Source organism: Pundamilia nyererei, unplaced genomic scaffold (assembly GCF_000239375.1).
Source record: "Pundamilia nyererei isolate P.nyererei 1_Seehausen unplaced genomic scaffold, PunNye1.0 scaffold00014, whole genome shotgun sequence".
Classification (NCBI taxonomy): domain Eukaryota; kingdom Metazoa; phylum Chordata; class Actinopteri; order Cichliformes; family Cichlidae; genus Pundamilia; species Pundamilia nyererei.
In genome coordinates this window covers 4,551,525-4,576,657 of record NW_005187415.1, presented here as the reverse complement: position 1 = coordinate 4,576,657, position 25,133 = coordinate 4,551,525, and the positions used below count along the sequence as shown (strand labels likewise).

At 41.3% G+C, this 25,133-nt stretch overlaps 2 protein-coding genes across 6 annotated transcripts in view; one reads left to right on the top strand and one right to left on the bottom strand.

Annotated features, from left to right (window-relative positions):
• Positions 1–1,512, top strand: part of gsap (gamma-secretase activating protein) — a 58,706-nt gene extending 57,194 nt beyond the window's left edge. For both annotated transcript variants that reach the window (XM_013908818.1, XM_005725249.2), the window contains one exon: positions 195–1,512. In XM_013908818.1, the coding sequence (XP_013764272.1) occupies positions 195–295 (101 nt within the window). In that variant the 3' untranslated portion in view covers positions 296–1,512. The remainder of the gene's footprint in view (positions 1–194) is intronic.
• Positions 1,513–4,023: 2,511 nt separating this feature from the next.
• The window catches only part of ccdc146 (coiled-coil domain containing 146), a 56,321-nt gene continuing 35,211 nt past the window's right edge, over positions 4,024–25,133 (bottom strand). For all 4 annotated transcript variants that reach the window (XM_005725245.1, XM_005725246.1, XM_005725248.1 and 1 more), the window contains 7 exons: positions 24,282–24,430; positions 23,957–24,185; positions 12,469–12,579; positions 12,240–12,377; positions 10,540–10,665; positions 8,067–8,189; positions 4,024–5,175 (listed from right to left, as the gene is read on the bottom strand). In XM_005725245.1, the coding sequence (XP_005725302.1) occupies positions 4,978–5,175; positions 8,067–8,189; positions 10,540–10,665; positions 12,240–12,377; positions 12,469–12,579; positions 23,957–24,185; positions 24,282–24,430 (1,074 nt within the window). In that variant the 3' untranslated portion in view covers positions 4,024–4,977. The remainder of the gene's footprint in view (positions 5,176–8,066; positions 8,190–10,539; positions 10,666–12,239; positions 12,378–12,468; positions 12,580–23,956; positions 24,186–24,281; positions 24,431–25,133) is intronic.

Below are 25,133 nucleotides of genomic sequence, written 5' to 3'. Positions count from 1 at the left end.
GTGTGTGTGTGTGTGTGTGTGTGTGTGTGTGTGTATGTGTGCGCGCTTTTGTGTTTAGATAGAGGCCTTTCGAGGATTAAGACAGAATGTGTGTGCATGTGTGCGTGCATGCCTGGCCAGAAAGCAACTCTGTACCACAAAGTCTGCTGTTCTGTTTTCTATAAGAATCTCTGTCTCTTTCTGACTCCGAGCAGGTCCGAACCCCTTCGAGGAGCAGGAGAACGTGGACGCCAGGTTTGTGGAGGAGACGGCTCTGAAACAGACGCTAATTCTGCTGGGCTTCGAGAGAAAATGATAAACGCGCAGAGGTGGAGAGGGACGTGGGGCGGATGGATTGAGAGGGAAAGAGATGGGGAGGAAAATGTGTTTGAGAGACCAGTCATCATCGAAGGGGCCTCGAGGACAAGTAACGGATGGATGGATGATGGAAGGAGGGAGGGCGAGAGATGAAAAATGAGCGGCGGGATTGAAAGGCAGAGGCGTAGACATAAACAAGTTCTCACTGTGCGATGATGAATTAGGGTGGGACGGAGGGGTAGATGGATGGAGATGCTCAGAATAGGAGGCAGAGTCATCACCCCAGTTTTCCCACCTGCTTTTCAGGAAAGAGCTGAGATGGGTTGCGATGTGCGAGGAACAGCTGCAGCTTTACGCAAACCAAACAAATTGTTGGCAACAGCAGAAATTAGAATACAGTAACCAACATGGGCACACCTTCACTTACGGTTTAATTAAACTTTGGGAAACTTTTTTTTTTTTTGAAATCGAAAACTGCAGGCAGTTATTTGCATCGTCTCCTCAGCTTCTCTGCTTGCTTTCATAGAATTTATGAACATTGATGTCAAATGCTGTGAATGGTAATTATAAATCACTTGTTTAACTTGCCGGGCTTCCTGTAATGCTGCTGCACCCCATCAACTTGATTATATGCTGACAAAAGCTTTGATGGTTGTGGTTTGATGTGGTCAGTTGCTCTGGTTTTAAAGTGGACCTATTATGCTTTTCCTTATTGTCTGTCATGCATGTGCTGTTACAGTGGTGGATGCTCACATCAAACATGGCTGGAGTTTCGAATGATTAAGTCAGCATATGTGCAAGTTCTCTGTGAGCGCCAAAAGCTCAGACAGTTTCCAAGTTCAAATTCAGAATTTCAAATAGAACTTACAAAAGAAAATTAACAGAACTTTTTAAGCACTGTGATTGGCTATTCTTTGTATAAATGCAGTTCTCCTTCAAGCGTCATTCAGTATCCTCCCTATGGGAAGCGCCCTCTGCTGTCACCATCATGTAAGCTCCACTATTACCATGCACAGCCCAAGCACTTCAAAGAGACTGGGCCCCCACTGATCCCCTTTATGAGAGCCTCTGGCCCCACACCAGGACTTCCCGCTTTCTGCCCTGTGGGGCAGGGATAGCTCAGTAGGTAGAGTGGTGGCCCCTGAGCAAGTTACCGTCCCTCCACACTGCTCCCCGGGTGCCCAATGGCTGCCCATTGCTTCACTGAGCGAATGGGTTAAATGCAGAAAGGAATTTCCCCACGGGGATCAACAAAGTATACATTATTAAAGATCACTAGAACTCAGCCATCAGAGTAGTTTGCGAACATAGGTTTAGCCCCAACCATCTGCCGTTCAAACTTTTTGTTCACATGGAGCAGCCAATCGAAAGAGCTTCTTAAAGGCCCACTATAAGGAATTATTATTGTTCAGAACTGTGACTCATCCCAAATTCAAGAATATAATATAAAATATGAGGCTGGAAATTAGCATAATAGGTCCCCTTTAATGCTGATTTATGCAGAATGATTTGTCTCTCTGACACCACAACTACATATCTATATGTTCATTGTTTGTAACACTTAATAGCTCCTGTTACTAAACCAAAATAAAGAGAACATAGGCACCTTTACACAAAATCACTCCATAACAGGCAGTAAGAGTCTGCCTCCACACACATGTTCAGACGTGTGCTTTGAAAAATCGTGCTGTAAATGTTCCTAATCCTTTCAGTGCCTGGATGTTTGCACCCTGCGCATCATCCAGCACTGAATTCCACAGATTATTTACATGTTGTGCTTTGATTGCAAAACCAGTGCTCTGGAAAAAGGGATCTCTCAATCGCTCATGTTTACACCGAAATGTAAATAAATGTTTTGTCTTTTTTAAATGGTGTCTTTTTTTGCCTCACTTTTAAAGAACATGGCAGAGACACAAGCTTTGAGGTAGGCGATCTGTGCACTGCTTCCCAATGAATTTTGATGACAGGATGAACTTAGCACTTTTGGAGCGCGGGGATAAATTAGGAAAAGACGTCTGCTTTCAGTGACATAATTTGTAGCGTGAAAGGCTCTGTGGAAGTGAGCTCTGATTCTCGAGAATATCTGAGTGTTTTGGACAGGCTCAGCAGACCTCCAGTAAAGTCAGGAAATAATCTCAGCGTCAGTCATCACACGCGCTGACTCACATTTAATCAGGAACACACCCATCAAGCTTTTTTCCCCCCTTTTTCGTTACATAACCCACAATGTTTTATTAGCAGCTTTCAGCTTCATCACTTTTGCTGCTTCACCTTCAGTCCTTTCTCCTGTGGGCATTTCCTCTTTTAAATGTGATCACTCCTCACCTGATTGCCCCTATCGCACTCTGTTATGCAGTCAGTGTTATGTAGTCAGCTAACAGTTTGGGGCTAAGTTAATCTGACAGCCCTCAGCGTCAGCGTGCGATGGATGATCACACACACATCACATCAGCAGGTCACCTCCTTCGGAAGTTGACTCACGCAGAGTGTTGCGCAAAGCTGGTTTATGCCAGTCATTTCCTGTCAAATGAGTTCAAGTTCCTCAAAACCACTTGTTTAGCATTTTTTTTAAGCTTTTATACTGACAGTAGGGAACAGGTGGAAAAGACACTGGACAGGTGGAGGCATGAACTGGAGAGATGAGGAATGAAAGTCTGTATACAGTACGTGTGTGACTGAGAGGGACACTGGTGTAACAGTGAAGATTTGAGGAGGAGAAGTAGTGAAAGCAGGGAAGTTGAAATACCTGGTGTCAAACATCAAAAGCAACGGAGAATCCAAAAGAGAGCTGAAGAAGAGAGTGCAGGCAGGGGGAATGGGTGGGAAAAGGTGTGACAGCAGGACAGGAGATGAAGTGAAAGGGAAGGTCTGCAAGATGGTTGTGAGACCTGCTGTAATGTATAGTTTTGAGAGGGTGGTGCTGACAAGCTGGAGGTGGAGGTGTACAGGTAGTGACCACAGTGGACAAGATTAGAAATGAGTGCATCAGAAGGACAGCTCATATTGAACGCTTTGAGGACAAAGTCAGAAAGGCAAGGTTGAGATGATTTGGAGGGGAGAGTAGATATATTGGGCAAAGTATGTTGAAGATAGAGCTTCCAGGCAGGAGGAAAAAAATTCATGGGACGTCGTGAAGGAGGGCATGCGGAGGGTTGGTGTGACACAGGAGGATGCTAGGGAGATCAACCCCCGGGCCATGGACTGGTCCATGAGTCATCTGGTACTAGGCGGCAAGAGTTGAGGCTCGGGTGTGAAATTTATGGTTTTCAGGGTTTTTATCGTTATTTTTTTTAATTGTTTTTCGTTAACTTGGTTTCCCTGGGTCTTTTCCCATGTGTTATGAATAAATCTTTTTTTGCTTCTGTTACTGGTTTTATTTTGTTGTATTTATCCATGACACCTTAAAGGCCAGTCCGTAAAAACATTGTTGAACATAAACCGGTCCGTGGCACAAAAAAGGTTGGGGATCGCTGATGTAGACGATCCTCTTTGCTGACCCCTAAAGAGAGCAACTGGAAGAAGCGTTCCAGCAGTGGTACTCAGGTAGGCTGAGGCAAATAAACAGTGCTCAGTTTGTTCTAAGGATCCCAAGTGTCCTATTTTTTTAACAGCCTTTTATTTACAATTTTGGTGAGCCCATGAGTAGCTCTTCTTAGCTGACAGGAGTGGCGCCCAGTGCGGTCTTCTGCTGCTACAAGATGCTCTTCTGCACACCAATCTGTCCATTTTTCCTCTGACCTCCAGCATCAACAAGGCATTTTGCCCATTTTTGGACAACTGTCTGTAAACCCTGGAGATGGCTTGTGTGGGTAAATCCCAGAAGATCAGCAGTTTCTGAAATACTCAGACCATCCGTCTGGCACCCGCAACCAATTTAGACCCTTTCAGGGCAGTCACATGCTTAGAATCTGCAAAACAAGCTAATACCAGAACTGCTTTAATCTCAAAGATCGAAAAAAGCTTCTGGTAACTTTTTAGTTTCAAAGGCAGTTAACTATGTTTTCGATCACTAGTCACCAACTCTGAACTCTACACCCAATTTAGATCCCCCTCTCTTATCCCTTTGACTCTCCTCTGCTGCCTTCCCCCTTCATTTAAATTCTTCTCTCTCTTTGTCATTTTCTATGCTCTTTCAGTGTTTGAGCTTCCTCACCGTATTTACATTTATCATTTCAGGCATTAAAGGAGACACTCCCAGCCTTGCATAGAGCTTAAACCCATTGCAATTTATTCGGAGATTACAAGCATGAGGGATGAAACAACAAGAGTGAAGAATACGTAGAAATATTTCAGTGGCCCTGAGAAATGAATTTATCTTCTAGAGAAAGGTGGTAAAAGTGTGATGATGCTTTTGCTAGGTGGAGAAAAGAATACAGAAATACATTACTGAGTCTCCTTGTCCTCCCTTCCACTCTCTTTTACTTTTTAGCTTTACTGTAAACAATCAAATGCCAGTAAGGGAACCAAAATTACAACCAGATGCAGGCCACAAGAACAAGCTCAGAGCAGCCAGCACACAGACATGCACATGTTAGTGAGAGCAGGAAGAAGGAGTGTGGAAATAAATAACACAAATCAATGAAACACATGTTCCTTTAGTGTGTGTGTGCCTGAAGTACGCCAATAAAAACAGAACAGTCATATGGTTCAATATGTCGTCCTTGTCCACAGACATGTCTTCTATATTTCTATGGATTTGAGCTCAGGTTTGCGAAAGTGTCTCATGTTGGCCCCTGGTTGGGAGGGTTTGAAGGGGGCCTGGGCTCCGTAGGGTTTGGGCAGAGGCAGCTGAGCGTTCAGCGGGATGTACGCGTTGGGACGTGCTTTGGCTGTGGTGTACTCGCCATTAGGTAACTGCCTCCACTCCTTCTCAGCAAGCTGCACACACACACACGCAAGAATGTACCAGAAGCAGTTTTAATATTTGATGTAAGATTGCATGACCTTGGAGTAAATACTTCAATTTCAGATTATCCTGAATTTTAATCAAGTAAATGGAATAATCAGTTCTGCATTTATTTTTTATATCTCAGCATGAATGCAAAAGCAAAGATGAACAGTCGAGTGCATGAGCTTGGGACAAAAAAGCTGATTAAAAGTTGAATTTGTGTTTTTTTCCTCCTGTTTTTCTTCATATTATACCTCCAGTGATTGAAAACACACACGACGTGTGCAGAATTTCATATTTTGGATTAAATCCTGAGAACAGCGGCACTTGCAATTATTACAATTTTTTTTAAATTTTACTCATTATCTTATGATTTATTCTATTTTTTAAACAAAAAAATATATCAAGAAAAAAACGATCCACATTTCTGGTTATTAATGAGGTTGACAGCCTCCGCTGGATCACTGAGTGCACGTTCCTGTGAACTTCTCCTCAAATGACGAAAACCAAAAGGAATGTTGTGTAACTGAAAAGAACAAAGCAAGGCCTGCCTGTTTGAGTATAAAGGTGGTCGTGCTGACTAAAGTACAGTCATTTTGGTTTGCTCAATTTCATCTTAAATCAGATACTACAGCTGACATGAGGCAGTCTGTGCACCCTGGCACACAGTGTGTGAACCAAACCATGGATTTAGGGGAAGTCACTTTGATATACAAGCTATTAACAACTTTCTTTACCTCTCCTTTAATCATATTTATAACAGTAGGTATAATAAAAAGAAAAAGGAATAGCTGCATCTTGGAGCACTGATGTGTGGAGAGCAGTGAGGAATTTAGACCAGTTTACCTACCTTCCTATAAAAATATGCCACCCTTACTTCTTATCAAACACCCTTATCAAAGCAGCATTTTTTCTTCCACAGTCTTGAGCCAATCATCATTTCTTTGCATTTTTTCTTGTAACTTTTTCTTTTTAAAGCAGTCTTAAGGAAAAAGTTCTCCACACTTTCAAAGTTATGCCAAAACCTGTTTAAATCCCCAGTGTGTTTGGAGAAGGGCAGGAGAGAGGTCATCTGTAAAGCACAGCGGAGGCTCTGTTATGGTTTGGGGCTGCATTTCAGCCAGTGGCGTTGGGAGTCTTGGTGAAATCAGGTGAAAGCAGATCAGTACAGTCATACTGTGATTCACCATGCAATATGATCTGGAGAGCATCTGATTAGCTAGTTTCATTTTTCCATTTTGAAAATGATTGGAAACACACTGGATACATACCTACTTAAAAACACTATCAGTCATGCATTGGCATCCGCAGAGCCCGGACATCAACATTACCTCATTACCTAAACATAGCCCCGAATGTCCTTCAAGAAGCCTGGAGAACTATTCCTGAAGACTACTTAAAGAAAAGACAAGCAAGCTGCCTAAGAGGGTTCAGACACTTTTTAATAAATCGCTGCACCTTTTTCCCATTTTCCCAACAAAACATAAAGAAATGAGAGTTGGCTTAGTTTAGGTATAGTACTGTGTTCACCCCATAGTACTTCTATGAGTAAATGCAGATTGGTAAAACAACAAATTGTGCAAATGCTTGTGCATATATTTGGAGCTATTTCCTTTAAAGCTGCTTACATTTTACATATCACGAGCTTTTGGGGGTCTGCTGCTTCGCTCAAGGACACTTGGACAGATTTATTTCGCTTTTCTTTTTGTGAGGGGGGAGGATTTACGGTGCATGCTGTGACTGTTTATCACCACACAGCTACTTACTGTTTTCTTGTTACTGTGACCTTATTAGCTAAACAGAAAAAAGCACAAAAAAGTTCAATTTTATATATGGGTCTGTGTACAGATTAAACAACAAGAGTTAATGTGTTATTAGTGAGCCTCAGATAACTCCCTGGGACAGACCCAGGCTGTTTGCCTGTACTGTTAATATTCAACAGCCTCCTGCTCGAGTTAATGACACATGACCTTAAAAGTTTTTTGCATACTGTGTTAAAAACTAGCACCAGGATGAAGTCACTGAAACTGTTAAGAGGCTGACAAAATTGATTTGATCCTATTGTGGCTGATGGATATATTTGTAACGATGGCGAGCTCCTGCTGAGAAAAAAAGAGAAAAAAAAAATCAAGTTCAAGTGAACACGCATCCTCACGACACTCCAGTCCTCTCTTTGACTTTCACCACACCACAGCATGCAAATTAACTGTGCCTAAATCTCACGGACACTTCAAAGAGATGGCGATTTTCTCATGCATAAAGTTTATCCGCTGGCGTGTGATCTGAGGAGGGCACGCAAAGCGAGAAATAATGGCTCTGACCGCGAAAAACATATCAGAAACTGCCACAAAATAAACAAGAAGAAATATCTGCAGACATTTTAAGAAGTTTAAAATGCAAAACTAACAATGACACCCCTCCAAAATTCTTCAGATACACTAATATTTCCACATCTGCAGGTTCCTTGCTGTTACTTGTTTTGGCTATGTGCTTGCAATTTACTGTGGTGTCCTTTTTGATCAGTAGCTATAATAAAAAGGGGAGAAAACAAATGGCTGCAGGCAGCTGGACTGGTTTCAGACAGAGCTGATCTGTGTATGTGCTCCTTCTTTGTGTAGACAGCCGCTAGTTTTGTTTGTCGCCCGTTCAGCCTGTCATTTCCTGTTTTTTTGCAGATTCTAGTTCGAGTCTGTGCGTGGGTAGCTCTCGCTCACGCTTTCACTCACAGCCTTTTTGCTCTGGAGAGTCTTAATCGACTCCTGCCCCTGCAATGTGTCCCTGCTGCACTCTTCTCTTTGCCACTCTATCTTCTTTTCTTGTCCCTCAGTGCTCTAATCAATTTCTGACCAGTGATCTTTGTGAGTCTTGTGTGTTTCTTTACCCTCTCTTTCTCCTCTTTGTCCCTCTGTCTCCTCTTCTTGTCCTGGAGCATCTTCCTCCACTCCTCCTCTTTCTCAGGGTATGGTGACAGGCCCTGCTCCAGCCGCCGCTGGCTCTTGTCCATCTGGAAACACAGGACAAATGGAAGGAACATTCACTTTGTATTCCTTTCACTTTGTCCACTCTGCACTCTCCTGGCCTGATTCAATTTAAGCTGCACCCAAAAACAGATGGTTGTATTAGTGTCAGAATCCAGGCAAAATTAAGCCTTGGCATTTTCTGCTTCTAGCTGTGTCTGCGGTGCACTGCAGGCAGACAACTGCAGGGATTCTTCAGGTTATTAACACAAATCTCCTGAAATATATAGAAGGCATGAGGGAAATCCAGTCATTTTTACCTGTTTATTTATTTATTTTTTACTGAGAAACACAGCAGTGGGGTTTCTGTTGAGACCAGTTTCTGATTTTCAGCATTTCTTGGTTGAATAACGCGATGGTGCCTCATTATTTTCATACTTAAGCTCAACAATTATACTAATTATGATAATGGACTGATTGCTGAGTCACTAAAGCATGTATGAAAAGTAAAGCCTGTGAAGAAGTGCCTTAAACTTGCATTCTAATTGCCAGCAGGGAGTGACTCTTGTAGTTCCACCCCCCCCCCCAAAAAAAGTCCAGTTCTCATGAAATTTGTAAGAAAATGACCCTGAAGCGATCTATGATCTCAGTAAATGGCTTCCGACTTCGGCTGCTTCCTTTAGCGGTCACACGGTAGATCATCTCTATATATCTCACCCTATCTCTAGCATTCTTCTCTGTCACACCCACCCTCTGCGTGTCCTCCTTCACTACACCCATGAATCGTCTCTGCAGTCGTCCTCCTTCTGCCTGGCAGCTCATTAGTGACTACACTCTTTAGTTACTACGCCTCTGCACATCACCCTTGTTCTTGAAAAGCGGTACCAGTACACATCCCCAGGCATCCTCTCACGCTCCAGGATCGTGTTGAACAATCTGGGCAGAAAGTCCACTCCTCACCTCCACAGGTAGGTTATCAGGACTCTTCATCCTCTTCATAGCTGCCCTTATTTCATCCTTACTAATCCTCTGCATTTCCTGATTCACAAACTTTCCTCCAATTTGTCCGTTCTCTCACATTTTCCTCAATTAGGAGCTCCTCAAAGGAGTCCTTCCATCTTCAGTACACACTGTCTTCACTCATTAGTAAGACCTCAATAAACACTTTCTTAAATAATTTATGGACTCCGTTTCAAATTTCAATTCCTATTTTATACGACATGTTGCTCATTTTGTAAACCGCGCTACCATTTTTACTAAAATAGATACATTAGAGTAGACAAGATGTTGATGATCAAATGGTCAAGTTGAGGTTTCAAAGTAGCAGTCCACAATGTCCTGATGGCTATCGCAGCAACATTATGTATAATGTGATCAAATATTTACTATAAAAAAAGAGTATGCTTTCTGTAGTATTCTCACTTTTTTAGCTTTTTGTTCTACATTTGTTGAACTCACACTAACCTCTACCTGGTGAACATGTAGAGACTGATTTAGCCAAATTATGACCAACAGCAGCAGTTCATAAATAAACCAATAATCAAGCTACTGTTAGTCAGAGCCACTACATACACATTAGTTACCCTTAATGGAAGTGTTAAAAATGAATGTAATAAGCCTCTTTGGTTGCTATAGTTACAGAATACACTGTAATGCTAGCTGCTACTTGTTAGTACTTAGCTTGCAGTTAGCTTGATTGAAAACCTCCTTCTTTGGTCTAAAATATGAATAATTGCTGAAAGGGAATGAAATAATAATTAAAGTGGCTCACCAGGTGTATTTACACATTTCAAATGTGTAAATACGTCCATCTATTCAGGCATTTTCTTCCTGCTAAATATTTTTCTCATAGATTCTTTTTAGAAGAGCAACCTGGTCATCTATGAGGTTCAGTTACGAAGACGTAAGGTTATTCAAAGGACATAGGCAAGATAAGGCTATAGACAATAAACTTTTATGTTCTGTCTGATTCAGTTGATTTGATTTGGCAGTTTCAAACCAGGCACCTGCAATAATATACCTCCCAAAATTTGTAATGTTTAGTTGGAATTGAACCGTCAACCTTTTGTTAGCCAAGCAATTATATAAACCAAGATACTATAAAGCCATAGTTTAAAGCATACATAAATTCTGTAAATATTGAACTGCTAGATGTTGATTCCACAGATTCCTAATAAAAGATGGACATTGTCACCCATGAGTAAGGTCTAGTTATGAAATCTTGAGTTGTTTTGAGACTGGATACGATGAGCCAGTGCTCCCTTCGATCGTGATCAGTGAGTAGAAATAAAAATAATGGGAAAACCAGTTGGATGTGCAACTGTGGAGTTGCACATCCAAGAGCTCGGTGTAGATTTCTGGATCCCTTTGTTGTGGCTACATGTGTCCCCCCCTGACCTGTAGCTCCTTCTCTTTGATCTGTTGTTGTAGAGATAAAGCAGCAGCTTGCTTCATGGAAAGTTCTGCAGAAATGGCCATCATACGGTGGTTGGTGTTGATTATGTTAGTTCGGAGCTCATTCAGCTGGAAGCAGAGAACACATAGACAGAGGCACAGAGTAGATCATTCTTCATAAATGTTCAGTGTCAAGCTAATCAGAGAGTGTAATGTAGTGTACAGGTCTAGTGTACTGTGTCCTGCCTCTGGGATAATGTTTTCAGATCATTTGTCCTATTCTCAGAGATCCAAGTAAACCAGTTTAAACTAAAACTGATTTTCATTGTTGATCAAACAACAGGGTCACTGAGACCTCATGAATTTTCTCTTTAACTTTCAAACATCACCAATTAGAAATCCCCATGTCATCGTACTGGGTCTGTGACCCAGTGTTTCTAAGTTTCTGGACCACAAGGTCATCCTGCAGAGCTCCTTCGTCTGCGCTATTGGCCAGGTAGCGGGCCTCCTGTAATGGGCCATCTCTGCTGCAGGGCACACCTTCTGCCTTCTGAACTGCTAGGTCTTTGTTTTGGACTCTTGTGCTCCTTGCTTCAGTGGTTTTGCTCTGATCATTGCCACGCCGTCCCCGTTTGCTGTGTGTTTCCATGTTTCCCTCATCTCCCTTGTTAACTCTTAGTGGTAAATATCTAGTTGTTTATATCTAGTTTTTTGTTCCTAGTTTCTTGTTTCTGAATTTTCCTTTTTTAGTGCTCTTATGTTTAAGTAGTCACAGCAAAGGAGCTACTCAAAGTCCTGCGTTTGGGTCCTGCCTTGCATGCCATACAGTTATACATGACACCCCAAGATTTTCTCATGTTAACGTTTACTTAGCAAAGGAATTTTACTCTCACGTTCTTGGGAACGCAACATCCCAGTACACCTGGAGGGAATTTCATTAAATCTAGTTAGTTTGACTCGAGGATGAACTGATGAGAAGTTGGTGGTCAAATATCGCATGTCCTTCACTTAAGAATTAATAGACTGGTTTCAACAAAATTTAACAGCACTGTCTGAGGAGATGACAAATGATGAAGAGATGGTCTTTTAGGTTAACTACAATGTGACACTATGATGTTCTGCAAAACCACCCAGGACCATTGACCTTATTTCACATTTGGATGAATGCTGAATGAATGACACTAATCTCTGTGCTCCGCCTAATAGATCCCCTTAAGGTCTTCAAGCAAGGATGTAAACTGCAACTAGAGTAGTTGCCTGTCTACCGTGTGAGGACATTTGAGCTCAAGATTTTCTTCATTTCAAATTAAATTCCTTTCAGTGCTACTGGGACTTATTTCTACAAATGATTATGGGCTATGAAGCTTGTTCCACTAGCTTTTGATGAGGGTATTTATAGCCGAAGAGGAAAAGAAGAGCAAGTGGGAGTGTAAAGAAACTGTAATGCTCAGTGAACTCCCAAATGCTCACTCTGCACGCTCCTCACATGGGCTGCACATGCTCCTCAAACAATGTGTCAGTGTGTTTGTGAGGGAGACAAAGAGAGAGATAAAAGACCATGCTGCAGATAACGGGTGAATAATATGTTTCTCTGTATCTGAGAGTATATTGTATTGTGTGGGAGTGTGTGTGTTTGTCTCTGTATCACCCTATGTGTGTCTATATGAGCAGAGCTTCTTCTCTATGTATATACAAGAGTCTACCTTCTTTGCCAGTGAGAGTCTGTCCTCTTGGCAGTTGTCAGCTTGCTCGCTGAGTGGCTTTGAGAGCCGGGTCACCTGGTCCACCAGGAGTTCTTTTTCCAGCAACTGCCTCTCGCGCTCAGCTAGATTCACCTCAAGCTACAGTGCAGAGACAGAGCGGAGACACACCTTTTTTGTATTCCCTTTGAAAACGTTTGCAACAAAGTAGTGTTTTAAAAGTGTCGCGTACCTGTTCAATTTTCTTGGCCAGTTCTGCCGTTGATAGGTCTTTGCCCTTTAGCTCTTTGTAATCAACTTTTCGCTTCACACCCTCAAGTGTCTTGTCCCTGGCTTCTGACAGCTGAGAGACAGAAAATAAGAGAATTACAGACGAAAACAGACAACAAATTGACTGTGGCAGAAGTCAATAAGCTATTGTCACTTGTATCTAGTAATTTCCAAAGGTAAATAACTGGAAAATACAAAGTAAGGATCTAGAATTAGTCTGTGTGTGTCTGAGTGCTTTGTTCTCCATGGATGGAAGGTACTCGTTGCACTGGGGATTTAAGGGCTTTTTTTTTGCTAAACATAGGGCCTACATGGAAGCTACTTCCTGCTACATGACAAGCCAGTGGCAAACTGTGATAAGAGAAACCACAGTTTGAAAAGCTACAACATCCCTCCAAGGGCCTGTTTTTTTTATTTAGTTTTTATTTTCTGACATCCCCAAAGACAGCAGAAATAAAAGGGGAGGCAAGGATACACACAAAAGGAAAAAAACACACTAAGAAGATGAGGCAAAAGGCTCAGAAGCAGACAGGATGACAAGGCGTTAAAGTTAAGTGAAGGGGCAGGGCAGGCATGTTCGATCAATGCCTTTAGCTAATGCTCATTCTGAAACAGCTGCAATTAGCGAGTGGAGACGGAGTTAGAGGTTTGCCAGAGTAAAAAAAAAAAGAAGTGCACATGACCTACAAAGTGCTTAAATGAATGACAGAAAATTAACATATAGAACATTAATTAAAGTTTTGACCTGTCTAAGAATAATGAATGGGTGCCTGCTTTGCTTTTCTGGTCTAGTCCACATGGACACACAGTGCCACTGGTTTAACGCTATTCCAGTAACATGCAGGACTGGAAATGCACCATGAAATGCAGCAATGTCATAAAGTCTGGTAGGGAGAAAAAGGCTAACAAGAATTAAAAATTACAGTGGAAAGTTTAGGAAAATACCAAATAAACCAGACTGAATTCAGGAGAAAATATTACGCACTTGTTACTGAGCACTCAAAGTATTTTACATGAATGCCATAGCACTTTATGCATCTTACATCCATAGCCCAGAGGACCCGGAGGAAACACACGCAGGTACAGAGGAAACATGCAAACTCCACATAAAGAGGGATCAAGCCAGGAACCAAACAAAATCATAAAGACACAATGTTACCTCAAACCTACGACTGGTCAGTCAACTTCATGAGAAAAAGGCTGTTCTGATTATGAAGACAAAGATACATAGTAACTCAGGTGCCCACCTAACCTCAGCGGGGGCTAGAGATGGAAATGGGCATTTAAGAAAGCTGTAGTATCGTAACAGTGAAGTTAATATAAATCCAAAGCAAGATAAAGGTAAGATATATATAAATAAATAAATAAAAATATGAATCTCAGCTGATCAAGGAGCCATGACAGGCAACATAAAATGAATGCAAGCAGAAAATAGGAACAATGAAAAAAAAAAAAAAACTGCGATCAGTTGATAGAAGACAGAAAAAGGAAAATACATGAGAAATATTAATAGATGCCTGGGGACACTGAAGCAAATATAAAAGAAGAAGAAGTGATTGATTATACAGCGTGAAGTAAAGAGAGAAGAGTTGAAGAGAGAAAAAGAACACGTGGAATAAAGTACAGAGGCGGTCTGACCTGACACGACCTGCCTTATAAAACATCAGCTTCAGTCCATTCAACCATACTGAGTATACAGGTGTGTGTGTTTGTGTGTGGATATATGCAGCAGTGTAGGTTGATGCGCCTGCATCTAATGTGAGCGAAGAAAGACAGTCCGGAACAACGTGATGATTCCGTCCTTCATAGATGGGATTAATGAAGCCTCTCTCCTATAGTTGGGCAGCGAGTCTGATTAAAACAGACATGGGTGATCAGCCTATTAAAAAGCCTACTGTCATATGAGTCAGGTTTTAACTTAGTATTAAAGCTGTCATGTGATAAGCCAAGGTGTGAGCTGGGTTAAAGTTACTGAAAAGCAAAGACAGAGATAAGAGTGGAGGAAATGTACTTGGAGAAAGTGATAAAAGGTTGACAGACAGAGGAAGATAAAGTGAGAAGGAGCAAAAGAAAGGCCAGAGTCAGAAAAAGGAGATGCGATAGGATGTGAAAGCAGACAAGAAAGGCAGAATTAAAAAGACAGGAGATGCTGAGAAACAGGAACTGGGGCTGACCAAGAGGGACCCGGGATATGTGCACTTCTCACAGAGAATATGACTTTGACAACAAAAGCCTGTTCGTGGTATGAGGAGTTGAATACGTGATTACATCATCTGAAAGCTGAAATTAAGCAACAAATCTGATTCTGTTCCCTGCTCGACATGCAAATGAAGGTCACCAAACCGTCTAGAGGGAATACGAGCTGAAGTAAGACTTAGAAATCCATCAATTCTGATGTCAGGCTTCTCAAACAAACCTTAAAATAAAGTGCTTAATTGCAGTATATAGTACCGCATAGTACCCAATGCCAAATAGCGTTTCAGAAGTATTATTATGCTCAAGTTCTTTGTCTGCTTTAAACAATTGCAACTGAGCTCAGCAGATCATGTCGGAATTGGAGCTAATAAATGCTGGACGACTTTTACTTTAATTGAAATTACTCCACTGCAAAAAAAGAGAGAATGGATTTGTACAACTGGAAACGGTTGATGGCTACACTGGCAGGATCCTGACTGCTGGGTTAAGCTTGATTTTTTTTACATGAGATGAATCCACAATGAGACCGTCTACAAAGCACTAGATTGGTGGTGGGGTTTCTGTGCACTTTTTCTCAGTGCTGAGCTGATCGTGTTAAGAGTTGGAGCTAATAAATAATTAACAACAGTTACTTTTACTGAAGTGAAAAAGAAGACTTTGGGGATTATAAAACACAGATAGTCAGAATCAAGAAACAGCTATATGGCTACAGAGGCAGAATACAGAGTATTGCGTTCACATTGTCAGCAAGCTGGATGCTATTACAGCCTATTGCATTTTGTTTCATGGATGCAATGTCTTTGTACTAATCAGTATTTTGTGTTTATTGGGAATAATTTCACCAAGAGGTCCAATTAGAGTTGTTAAATGCACACTGATTACTGAGGGGTGTATTATAAAGCAATATTAATGAGTCATTGAACTGTTCCAAGCTTTAAGGCTCTTTTTTATCTGGCTGTATCACCATAGTAACTCATGATAAACACATAAACTGCTCCCAACCAGGTTATGTGTTCAGAGTTTGGGTTTAGAATCAGCTGAGAGCGCTGATTGGTTATATAAGCATCTCATAGGGTGAAGATCTGGTCTACTGTTCCATGGCTGGGATGGAATCAGCATTGCTCCTCCTGAATACGAGGCTCAACAGTCAGTCAGAACATTCTTTCAAGCACCCTGGAATAAATTTTCCCTAGGAGGCTGAGCAGTGTAATACCACCAGAGAGCTTTCTAACTACCCCAGCGAGCTCTGCCAGTGCAACTGATGAACCTTTCCCTTATTTTTCAGGGTCTGTCTCCTACACACAGGAGATTTTGGCTGGGTTTAACAGTTCCTCAAGTGCTCGTTCCACTGCCCAAAGATATTCCCAGTCTAGTTCAACAGAAAAGCCCTGCTTTTCTTCATAGAGACCTGCTGAGAGTCCTCTTCTGAGGCCTCCCATGGAGTCCTCTCACAACTGAGCTTTTGCTTCCACAAGTGCTAAAGCCACAGTCTCTCTGATGTCTACTGCTTCAGGAGACCCCATGGCCACGCAAGCACAGAAAGTGTCCGTCAGCAGACTGAGAGCCATGCTGGTCTGCAGGATGCTACCATGACAGACTAATGGAAAAACAATTAATAATAAAAATAACATCAAATTATCTCGTTGTGGAGCTGTGAAATGGATACGTCTGTTATTTTATACAGTGAGCATTTTTGCTAGTTTTTCTTCCTGCTTTCAAATAGGCTAAACTTTATTAATATAGTAGGTCCATGCTTTACACCACTGCATCTGAGACTTTGCATTGCTCATATCACAGGATATGTTTCCATTACCTGGATTTACTATGGTGAACTGACTTGGTGATACAGGGAAAGATGTATGGCTGAAGTAAACATTGAAATTTCAAGTAATAGTCAAGAATAACTGAGAACAAGAAATGACAAAGAAAGTAAACAGAAAAGAACTAACTATCAAAACCCAGGAATCACAACAATAATATTGAAAAAAATCAGCACATACACCACAAGTCACAGCAAACAACCAAGCTAATCTGTAAAAATGTCCTGAATGAAAGAATGCAAGAAAAGTTTTTTTACTCAAGAAATGTTTTGTTTTAATCTCAGAGCTTTACATGAACTTCTTTAGTTGTCAAATTCCGACTGCGACAAATATGTACTCGATTCTGACTTGACTGATTAATCTGTGTTGCACCCTCATATGTAACCACCCTCAGTCACTTAAACAGTACATGATGGATGGCACAAAGTGTGTCTTTGATACCCTCCCTCTCCTCTCCCCACTCTTCAATCAATCTTCTTTTTTCTCTGTAGTGCCCTCTCTTGTAGCATTTTTATAGCCGTCCTCTTCCTTCTAGCCGTATACACACTGACGTACGTCTCTCCCTTTGTATTCATCTGTCTCTGTTCTGCCTGCTTGCCTGCCTCTGTGTTCTTCATCTGACAGTCGCAAATAATAGCTGCTTTCTTGGCTCATGACTGCAGTAAAACATTGTAGATATGACAGCATCTGAGCAGCCTACCATTAGCATATCATTTACATAATTTCAGCTCAGGTTGAAATTAACATGATGGCTTAAAAAGCTTCATAATAGATGCTACACTGAAATCCTGAAAGTGTAACCATAAAAAAAACAAATAATGACCTTATTTATATACAGCGTCCACAAATTGGTCTTCAAAAAGCCTTGTAATTAGATAAGAGACAAAGGAACAGACCAGTAAAGCATAAAGGTCAGCAAGTTAAAATCATATTAATATAATACGATGATGTAAGGGTAATTAGAAAAATATGGGAGTAGAGCAGCTCAAAGGAATATTTATATATTTATGAGGACCAAGCACAAGTTACAACTAAAAACAATGTCAAATAGAGGAGATTTTTTTCTTGTCTCTCCCTCTCTCTCGCTCTCTTCTTTTTTTTTTGAAATGTCTAAACAATGAAATCAAAATGAAGAAATATAGCCACCACATTGACCAGGTCACGTAATGCAACTAGGAAGGAAGAAATAAAAGCCAGATGTACGTTTTGACAGGAGATTTACAAGACGATTCAAACTCTGCCAGCATGCATTTATCAGGCAAGTCATTCCACAGCCTTGAAGGCTGACAACGAAAAAGCCCCAGCTTTCCACTGTGAGATGTACCAATGGTTATAAAGTATGGGTTAGGCCTGCAGACAACCTCAGGCTATAGAAAGGCAACTAGGGTGAAGCAAAACCATACATAACTTAAAATAATCACTGGTTATTTAGAATTAATGACCCCACAGTTTAACCACAAGCAAAACCAACTAAATAAAGTGGCGTGTACCTGATAACATTGTAACGACACAAAAGAAGCAAAAAGCATTTGATTTGTACTGAAAGAATTTGGGTTTTTCATTGTGTCTGGAAAACAGATGGAGAAACTGTGACTGGTAATCTGTTGTTTGATCCATGAATTAACTTCGTGATGGTTCCACAAAAATATGTCACTGCTGAATTATTGTATCGCTGTACCGGAAATACATTTAACCTACATCCCAACTCTCAAGAGTGGCATTTCATGGGGGCTGTGTCATGTGTTCCTGTGTGGCTGACAAGATTAGAACCAAATATACACGACTCTGAAGCGGCGCTGAACTCAAAATGCAACTTTATTGATGGGCTCATGCGGATCAAAAAAACAAAGGAACTTAACCTGGGCAGACAGTAGGAATTTGCTAACTAAGAAATCACATGGGAAACACGGAACATACAGGGCACACAGCAAGAGGGAACGAGGCACAAAGAATGGGAGACAGAGGCAAAACTACAAAAACTACAGACATGAACACAAGTCACAGAAGACAACGGTTATCACAATGAAACAGGAAGTCACAGGAAGCTGGCTTAACTTAGCGAAGGCCACGACACTGGGACATCAAGGAACCCAGATAATCAGGGAAGATGAGACAAAGGGAATTAAGCTAGACATGAAAGCACAGGTACTCCGGCTTCCTCCCACCGTCCAAAGACATGCAGCTTGTGGGGATAGGTTGATTGGATAATCCAAATTGTCACTAGGTGTGAATGTGCGAATGAATGTGAGTGTGAATGGTTGTCTGTCCCTGTGTGTTGGCCCTGCGACAGACTGGCGACCTGTCCAGGGTGTACCCTGCCTCTCGCCTTATGACAGCTGGGATGGGCTCCAGCGCCCCCCGCGCCCCTGAAAAGGATAAGCGGAAGCGAATGGATGGATGGATGGATGAAAGCACAGAGGGTAAAAAGACCACCAAAGCAAGACAGGAAGTAACTAAACAGATGTCAGACAGAAAGGTGAACTTCACATATGACACACCAAGGACAAAACAGACATGGGACTAGGACAGCCTGGCTATGAAAAAGTAGAAACATAGATATCAAAACTAATAAGTACTGGGAAGTAATACTACAATCAAGAGACTAAAAATCCAGACCTAGACGTTAAAACACTTTAAACTAAGGAACTAAGTTATGGAGCAGTTACATTAAAGCTGCATTTCAGTCTAATTACCTCATGAATTTCAATGGTATTGACGTGAACTGATAATACTCGATTGTGATTTACCTCTCTCACATTCACGAGTGTTTGATTTAACGTGAACACACTTCTCTCCACTTATGCACTCACAGAAAGTGGATTCACCCTCACTACATTATTCTGTTTATGTGCCCGTTTGATTTATACCTTGTCGTTGCTTGATTTTAATAATAATAATAATGGATTGGATTTATATAGCGCTTTTCAAGGCACCCAAAGTGCTTTACAATGCCACTATTCATTCACTCTCGCATTCACACACTGGTGGAGGCAAGCTACGGTTGTAGCCACAGCTGCCCTGGGGCAGACTGACAGTGGCGAGGCTGCCATATCGCCATCGGCCCCTCTGGCCAACACCAGTAGGCGGTAGGGTAAAGTGTCTTGCCCAAGGACACAACGACCAGGACAGAGAGCCCGGGGATCGAACCGGCGACCTTCCAGTTACAGATACGCTTCCCAACCCCCTGAGCCACGGTAGTTCAATACTTGCTTCACAACTCATCTTTGTGTATCATATGACTTTTCTTTTCAGAACTTGTACAAAGTTGAGAGTTATTTCTTGCTCTTTTTGCTCTCTACCTGTTCCCGCCATCCAATATACATGAACTTCCACACACATACTGTCAAAGCGATTTTTTTGCCAAAGGGTTTCCCAGTAGTAATAGGTTCCAGACACATTGGACGAAGATTTAAGAGGGACAGAATATGACTCACCACTATAGGGACAGTGCTATCTGTCACCAGCTCCACCCTATTATAAATCCACAACTGACTGTGTCTTTGTATGTCTGTGGGATTGCTCATGCAACTGTGCATAACAGAAGTGTAACCAGTCATTAGATGACTGTTTGTTCATCGACATTTAGATTTCACAAACGCTGCGCAGATCTCGGTGTGCGCACTGATGCGTGTGCACCTGTACGCGTTTGAGACGTCGACGCGCCCGCATCTCATAAACAAGCAGCAAATTTAGATTCCGACCCCAACCTCTGTTTATTTTGCTGCAATTAAAATTCCTCAGAGCAAATGGAAGCCTCAGAGTATATTGAACTTCAATAGTTTCACAGATGGCCCAATCTATCTTTGTCAAAATTTCCCATCAAAGGAAAGGGGGGGGGTCTGTCTGCAATGAACAGATAAACTGGTCACAGATGAATACAAATACACAATATATATGATAAATCGACAGCAAGGCAGTTGCATGGAGATTGAATTCGCATAGAGAATGAATTTGCAGGGAGAATGAATTGAGCTGGTGAGCCTCCTGCAAAAGTAGAGACCCCCATGATTCACTTTTTTGTACCCGGGGGAGCTAGACGGCTGTACGAGTGAAAACTGTAATTTAGAAAATGATTTGCTGTTTACACACAGATGAGAGGGAGAAGTATTAAATAACTGGGTGGCTGAATGGCAAGAGAGAGGAACAAACATAGACTGATAAACTAATTAAGGAGATAACTGTTGATACTAAAAGTTTCAGGAGAAGCACGTCTATTCAAACGTGATAAAGCTAGTCTATAGCCACGGCAGCAGCTTTGTGAGGATGTGTGCTCAGCTACAGCAAGGCTTTCAGCTAAAATGCTCATATTAACATTGCTAAAATGGTGTTACGCTACAATGTTTCTCATCTTACTTCAATATGTTAGCATGTTAACATTTGCTAAAGAGCAAAAGTACAGCTGAGACTAAAGGAAACAGTATTTGTTCAATAACTTGGGAATCAAAAATAGACTGTATATGAAAGATGGATACTAGTGTCTGGATCTGCCATCAAGTAGCACGTGTGTTTTTAAACCATATCAATGACCTCAGGAAACACTTTATTGGTCTCACTTGCTATTTTCAAATCTTATTTGATACAATAAAGTTTGTTTTGTAAAATGATGGACCCATTTTAAGTAAAATACATGAGATAGAAGGGTATGCATTACAGTGTGGCTACCTTGTGATTGACATATGCTAATCTATGAGCAGACAGTGTCCTGTTTTCTCAGTTAGATACACCCAGGGTGTGATTTTTGTTTTCTGCTCACCTGCAGGGCGTCACGCTCTTGTACAAACATTAGCAAATCTTTGGACAGGGAGAGAGGAAGCTGGTTCCACCTATTAACATCAGCAGCAAACTTTTGGAGTTTTGGTTCTGACTCAATAAATGTGTGAAAATAAGCCTGCTCTGTAATGTGCTGGTCACAGGTTTTAAGTGTGAATGATAGTCAGGTCAGGGTTGGTCTGTCTGCACAGAAGAGGGGCCGTTCCTCTCTATTGGACGATTATAGCATCTCCAGCAAAACTTCCAAACTGTGCATATCATTTTTTTTTCTCAGAACAGCCCTTCATAGGCAGGCATTCTAACAGCAGGATGCCAGTGACAACAGCCCAAGGGCATAACTGCAATTCAACAAGTTTAATAAGAACATTCAGAATTCAAGTTTGTAGGAAATTATGATGTAATTGATTAGGCAACTGCTTTACAGTCAGCAAGAATATTTATAGGATAAACACCATGTTGAAACAGCAGTGGAATAACAAAAAGATCCAGATCAACTTCCCCGTCCTAAAAGTGCTGAAAGTGAAAGTCAGATATGTTTTAGACACAATGTTCAGAATTAAACTTTACTAACAACCAGAACTGCCAACCTGATGGTACCGGTCAAGGTAAAGTCAGCAGGATTTGTGCTCTGGGCCTCATGAAAATATGTATGAAGTTTTAATAAGTCCAACTGTTGCTGAGATATTTCAGTCTAGCCCAAATAGACCAGGCAAGCTGCCCTGCAATCCTCAGAGTCAGAGACCTAACATCGATGAAAATATCCAAATATATAGTTAGTTTGTGTGAGGAAGAAGAACATAACAAAAGGCTGAAGTTGTGAACACAAGTGAAAGAAAAATCCTGGTGGAAACAATAAAATTCAGGAATTTTGTTGAAAACAAAGTGTGGGAAAGAGTAAAGAAACTAATGAAACATGAGTGAAAGCAAAAAGATGGCATCATCAGGGCTCCCTGTAGCAAACATAAACAACAGAAGGAGTAAACAGATGGACAAAAAGGAGAGGGGTGTTTTTCAAATGAGCAGCACACGCTGAAGTCTTATCCAACGTTATGTTCATCCAAAAGAGCATAAGACTCGGATAACATACGTCTGGTCCAGCAGCAACTGTAAGCCAATCACTCTGATCCAGAGAGGTAACACACCCAATCCCATGATGTAGCTGCTGGAAGGGGAACTCGGTGCATGTTTGTGTGTCTATTTCAAATTTCTCTTCGTCTCTGTGTGCACAGTGTTATCGTTTGGGTTTTCCCCCTTTGTTTTAGATACTTATCTTCTTTCTGAGTATCCGTGTGTGTCTTGAACTTTATTTGGCAACTGTCCATCCTTAAAATTTCACTCCATTAAGATCTGCTCAGCAAAATGAGGCTCTCATCTGACAATAGGGAAGAAAATTCCCCCCAATCTTCATCCCTTGTGTGGCTATTTCAAAATGTTTTGTTTTAAATTGTGAATAGATGCATGCATTCTTCCACTAGTTTGTCCAAGCAGACACCTCTCAAGCATAATCAGTCTTGATTATGGTCAAACTACGAATGTTTACACTTTAATGAGCACTGAGTCCTGTCATTAAAGTAAAGCGAAAGCCTTCCCACACAGCATGTTTACTAGAGTAATTCAGAAGTCTCTTTGTGAGATAAAATGCTGAACGTGTTTCAAAACAAGGACCTGCTCGTTAGTGATGTTCTGAGTGTCTCCACTGCTCTATGGGTTTTATTCTAAAGCACTGCACTTAACTGTTCTTGCTGGAGTTCCCCTGGCTTGATAGAGACAGTAAAAGTTGAGCAATAATCTGTAAAATCTGACACCATTCAACTCACATACACCCGCAGTCATACACTCCCTCAGACCTCTACGGATAAAAAATAAATTGCGTATATTATTTTTATGACAAGGAGTAATGGGAACACACACACCTAGCTGGACAACGCATGGAAGTGCTGTTGAAGAAAGTCCCTGGTTTGCAGATGGACCAGGCGTGCTAACGCGAACACACCTACAGACACCACATGTGCCAGAAGATTCTCAGGAAAATCTGTACTTTCACAGCATCTCTTTTTTTTTCATGCTAGCTGGCAGGTTTAACTACATTCAAAGAGGATTTTGAGTCCACGAAGCAAAGGCATTTCATGATATAGTCATGGTTGCACTGTTGGAGAAATGTGGGCAGCAGCATATTGCACCTCAGGCACCAATTAGTGGCTATATTAGCAAAATGCCACTATGGAAAGCGCAGGGACATTTTATAGGATGCAGTGCTCATTCAAGAGTATATGCCTTATGGGTGGCTCTAACATTAGGCAATGCAAAAATGTCTTGAACTGTGCAGTATGATGCATTTCCAGTTTTCATTTCTTGTTAATAAGGAATAAAAGAAGACAGTAAGAAAAGAGAAGTGGGTGTTGTGAGACTGTTGCCGGAACACTGTCAGCACTGTTTACACAAGAAAAATGAGTTTAATGAAGGATTTCTACATCTTCATAGAAATCTTGCATTCTCAAAACCTGTTAAGCATGCAATAAGTAGACACATTTTTCCTCCTACTCTATAACTTCTCAGGTAATTAGTATGCATTTCCACAAGTTTGGTGTAATTGCTTCCTTTGTGGACCGACTGTTAACCGTCTGTGTGAGGATGAGTGTGTAGGTTTATCTAATGTTTTTCTACCTCTATTTGGAGCATTGTAATCTCCTCCTCCAGTTTCCTCTTGAGGAGTACATCTTTCTTCTTCAGGTCTATCTTCCTCTTCTCCTCATTAATCGCTAACTCCAAGTCTCTCATGTCCTTCTCCAGGGCCTCCAGAATCGAGTTTCTTTTAGTGATAGCTGCCTCCTGGATGTTCACCTTCTCATAGTAGTTACACAAAATCTCTTCATGTTCCAGGAGCTGGATTCCTCTGTAGATTTGAGAAGTGCATATAGTATATATGAGCTTTAGGTCAATATGTAAGCATTCGGGTAGCCATTACTTGAGCTTTAAGCTATGAACATACAGGAAGTTGCGCCGTTGTATGGCAGTTTTGTGATTCTTGTTTATTTCCAGCAGAGTCTCCTGCTGATGGCTGATCATTTGTGTGAGCTTCATTAGTTCCAGTTTGTTGTCCTCACACTCCTGATTTATCCGGCACTGCTTCCCGGCAGCCTACAACAAGTCAGAGAGAAAGAGAAAGTAATAAGCATGTTCACAGCATCAGAAACAAGATCGGTACAAAGCACTTAATGACCCTCAGAAAAGTCTGTTCTAATTTTTTTTTTTTAATGGCCAGTGGGGTTCAGTGCGACAGAACTTTGGACGTATCAGATTTAATACAGTACATTTTATGTATTCACTCTTTTAAAGTATTTCTTCCATGTTTGCCCTTTCCTTAGATACTTGTGTTGTCCTTTAGTGTGATGGAGAGAAATGCAGAACAGGCCATGGTCAAGCACAGACCATTTAGTCAGTGTCCTCAAAACATTTGCAAGAAGAGGAAGTTTAAAAAGGAGAAAACACCAGGAACTCAAGAAAACGGCTGGAATGTTTGACTTTTGGAAGTGACGGGACAAGCTGGCAAAATGAAGCTAAATAACAGGTGGTGCACACAATTGGAGCGAAATCTAACAAAAACAAACAGGGAAGACCAGAACAAAGACCAGAAGTAAGACTAACCGAAAAGCTAAAAAACCCCAGGTCATTTTTAAAAGCACATCACTGTTATCCACTGGTCATCACTCATCAAACTCAAAGCCAGCTCTGCGATGAAGGTTTTTTGGGCCAGAGGTATCACAAAACACAGACGTGATTTTATGTTTTTAACTGAAACTTGGTTGGACCAAAGTAACAGTGGAGCTGTTCTCATCGAGAC